The sequence below is a fragment of the Elephantulus edwardii genome, unplaced genomic scaffold (genome assembly GCF_000299155.1).
Source record: "Elephantulus edwardii isolate Elephantulus edwardi_28Jun2011 unplaced genomic scaffold, EleEdw1.0 scaffold00436, whole genome shotgun sequence".
Classification (NCBI taxonomy): domain Eukaryota; kingdom Metazoa; phylum Chordata; class Mammalia; order Macroscelidea; family Macroscelididae; genus Elephantulus; species Elephantulus edwardii.
The window spans coordinates 918,739-922,133 of NW_006400186.1; the positions used below are offsets into that span (position 1 = coordinate 918,739).

Here is a 3,395-nt window from a genome sequence, read left to right on the forward strand (position 1 = left end):
CAGTGGAGTGGACTTTGGGCGGAGGCATCATATAAAATGAAAGAGTTTTTCTTTTACTTTTCAAAGAGAAGAGCGAATTGGTGGGGAGGGGTGGGCAAGGAGAAATGTGTAACAATGAATTAATGGAAATTTTAAAAAAAATGGCTGTAACAGCACATAGATAGGGAACTGCCAGACGTGCAAACTGGATTTTGCTAATGTCAGATGGATCTGAGTTGAAAGTAAAGAATACCAGGAGAATGTCTATTTGTGCTCTATTGAATATGCATTTGATATTGTGGAAACAATCTATAGCTAACATTAAAAAGAATAGAAACTCGGCAGCTGTCGATGGTGTGTGGCTTTCCGAGGTGTCTGGAGAATGGCCACGGCCACTGGGTTGGCATGAGCCACGGTCCCCACGGACGCAGGACAGCCGAGCTGGGACCACGGCCAGTACAATGGTAGCAGTTGGACTGACCATTGCTGCTGCAGGATTTGCAGGACGTTATGTTTTGCAAGCTATGAAGCATGTGGAACCTCAAGTAAAACAAGTTTTGCAAAGTCTACCAAAATCTGCCTTCAGTGGTGGCTATTACAGAGGTGGATTTGAACCCAAAATGACAAAACGGGAAGCAGCATTAATACTAGGTGTAAGCCCTTCTGCCAATAAAGTAAAAATAAGAGATGCTCATAGACGAATTATGCTCTTAAATCATCCAGACAAGGGAGGATCTCCTTATATAGCAGCCAAAATCAATGAATCTAAAGATTTACTAGAATGTCAAGCTTAAAAACAAAGTGAATGTTGATTAACTTTGAAGTACATATGGATTTATGTATAAGAGTTTTATAATAAAATGCCTCAAAGCTTTAAAAAAAAAAGAATAGAAACTCTAGAACACTTGATTGTGCTCATATGAAACCTACACCTACAACAGGAAGCTGTTGTGTCAACAGTGTTGCATGGCTTCATGGATGTATCCTTTCTCCATACCTATTTAATCTATATGCTGAGCAAAATTATTTGAGAAGGTAGACTCTATGAACCACTTGGCCAACTGACTGGAAGAGATCTATATTTGTTCCCATTCCAAAGAAAGGTGACCCAACTGAGTGTGGAAACTACAGAACAGTGTCATTGATTCCACATGCAAACAAGATTCTACTGAAGATCATCCAAAAACGATTAGAACAGCACATCAGCAGAGAACTGCCGGAAGCCCAGGCTGGGTTTAGAAGGGGTCGTGGTACTAGAGATATTGTTGCTGATGTTAGATGGATCTTGGCTGAAAGCAGAGAATACCAGAAGAATGTCTATCTGTGTTTCATTGATTATGCAAAGGCATTTGACTGTGTGGATCATAACAAACTGTGGCTGACTCTGAGAAGAATGGAAATCAAAGAACATTTAATTGTGCTAATGCAAAACCTGTACTTGGATCAAGAAGCAGTAGTCAGAACAGAGCAGGGTAACACTGCATGGTTCAAAATTGGGAAGGGTGTATGCCAGGGATGCATCCTGTCTCCATACCTTTTCAACATGTATGCAGAGCAGATTATCCGAGAAGCTGGGCTCTATGAGGAGAATTGTGGCATCAGGATTGGTGGAAGATCTATTAACAATCTGCGTTATGCAGATGACACAACCCTGCTTGCTGAAACTGAGGAGGACCTCATGCACTTGCTGCGAAGGGTCAAGGACTGCAGCCTTCAGTATGGACTGAGGCTCAATGTCAAGAAGACAAAGATTCTCGCCACTGGACCAATTGGCAGCGTCAGGATGGATGACAAAGAGATTGAGAGTGTTCACAGCTTCAGTTTGCTCGGCTCCACAGTCAACACTCTTGGCACCAGCAGTCAGGAAATCAAAAAGCGTATCGCGATGGGAAAGTCTGCTGTTAGGGACCTCTCAAAGGTACTCAGGAGCAACAGTGTCTCTCTGGAGACTAAGGTGCGCCTGATACGGGCCATGGTCTTTGCAATCGCTTGTTATGCATCAGAGAGTTGGACAATGACTCGGTAGGACAGAAGGAGAGTGGATGCTTTTGAGCTGTGGTGCTGGAGAAGGGTACTGAATGTACCCTGGACTGCCAGGAAAACAAACAGATTCATCTTGGAGAGGATTAAACCAAGCTACTCCTTGGAGGCAAGGATTCTGGGGCTTCGTCTGACATACTTTGGACATGTTGCCGGGAGGGGCGGGTCCTTGGAGAGGGACATCATGCTTGGGAGGGTGGAGGGACAGCGCAGGAGGGGAAGACCCTCTATGAGATGGATTGATTCGGTGACTGGGGTAATCGGGATGGGTGTGTCAGAGGCAGTGCGGTTGGTGCAGGATAGAGCAGGGTTTAGGGCTGTTGTGCATAGGGTCGCTATGAGTCGGAAACAACTCGACGGCACATAACAACAACAACAGACTCTATGAAGAAGAATGTTGCATCAGGAAACCTTGTCATACAGATGACACAGCCTTGTTTGTTGAAAGTGAGGAGGATTTAAAGTCTTTTTTGCAAAAGGCTAACCTTGCAGTCTTTGATATAGATTGCACCTAAACATCAAGAAATCAAAAATCTTAACCACTAGACCGATAGGCAGCCTGCACTTCCTCCTCATCGCCATTTCCTCTTGATCATATATTGCTTCTTGAAATTCTTCTGTGTCAGCCAATTCTTTTTGGTACAATGACCCTTCATCTTCTTTTAATGCTTTCTGAATCATTCAGTCACTCAATATTCTGCCCATAGCATCCTTAAGCATAGCAACATGTGGCTTGAATTTATTCTTTAGTTCTTTAAGCTTAAGAAATGCTGAGCAAGTCTGACCCTTTTGATTTTATGACTCCAGCTCCTTGCACATTTCATTATAATATTTGATTTTGTCTTCCCGAGCTGCTCTTTGAAATCCCCTATTCAGCTCCCTACCTTCTTAATTTCTACCTTTTGCTTTGGCTTCTTGGCACTTTTAGTGCAATATTCAGAGTCTATTCTGACATTCATTTTGGTATTTTCCTCTTCTTCCTTCTTTGTAATGACTTTTTACATTCTTCATGAACAATATTCTTGACATCATCCCACAGCTTATCTGATCTTTGTTAATTAGGGTTCAAGGATGCAAGCCTATTCCTGAGTTGGTTTTTAAATTCATGGGAAATAGACTCAAGGTCAAATATTTATTCCTGTGGATATGATTTAACCTTTTTTAGTTTTAATTTGAACTTGCATATGAGGTCTGTTCCACAATCAGCACCTGGCCTAGTTTTTACTGCTGTTTTTGAACTTCTCCAATGGTTCCTTCCACAGATGTAATCAATCTGATTCCTGTGCATCCTATCAAGTGAAATCCATGTATATAATCTGCATTTATGTTTCTTATGAAAGTTTTTTCTATAAATAAATCATTGATTGTACATAATT

At 41.8% G+C, this 3,395-nt stretch overlaps 1 protein-coding gene across 1 annotated transcript; it reads left to right on the forward strand.

Moving 5' to 3' along the window:
* The first annotated feature begins 437 nt into the window (after positions 1 to 437).
* LOC102875124 (mitochondrial import inner membrane translocase subunit TIM14-like) lies at positions 438 to 773 on the forward strand. The gene has a single exon (XM_006902656.1). The coding sequence runs from the start codon at positions 441 to 443 to the stop codon at positions 771 to 773; it is 333 nt and encodes a 110-aa protein (XP_006902718.1). The 5' UTR covers positions 438 to 440.
* Positions 774 to 3,395: the final 2,622 nt, after the last annotated feature.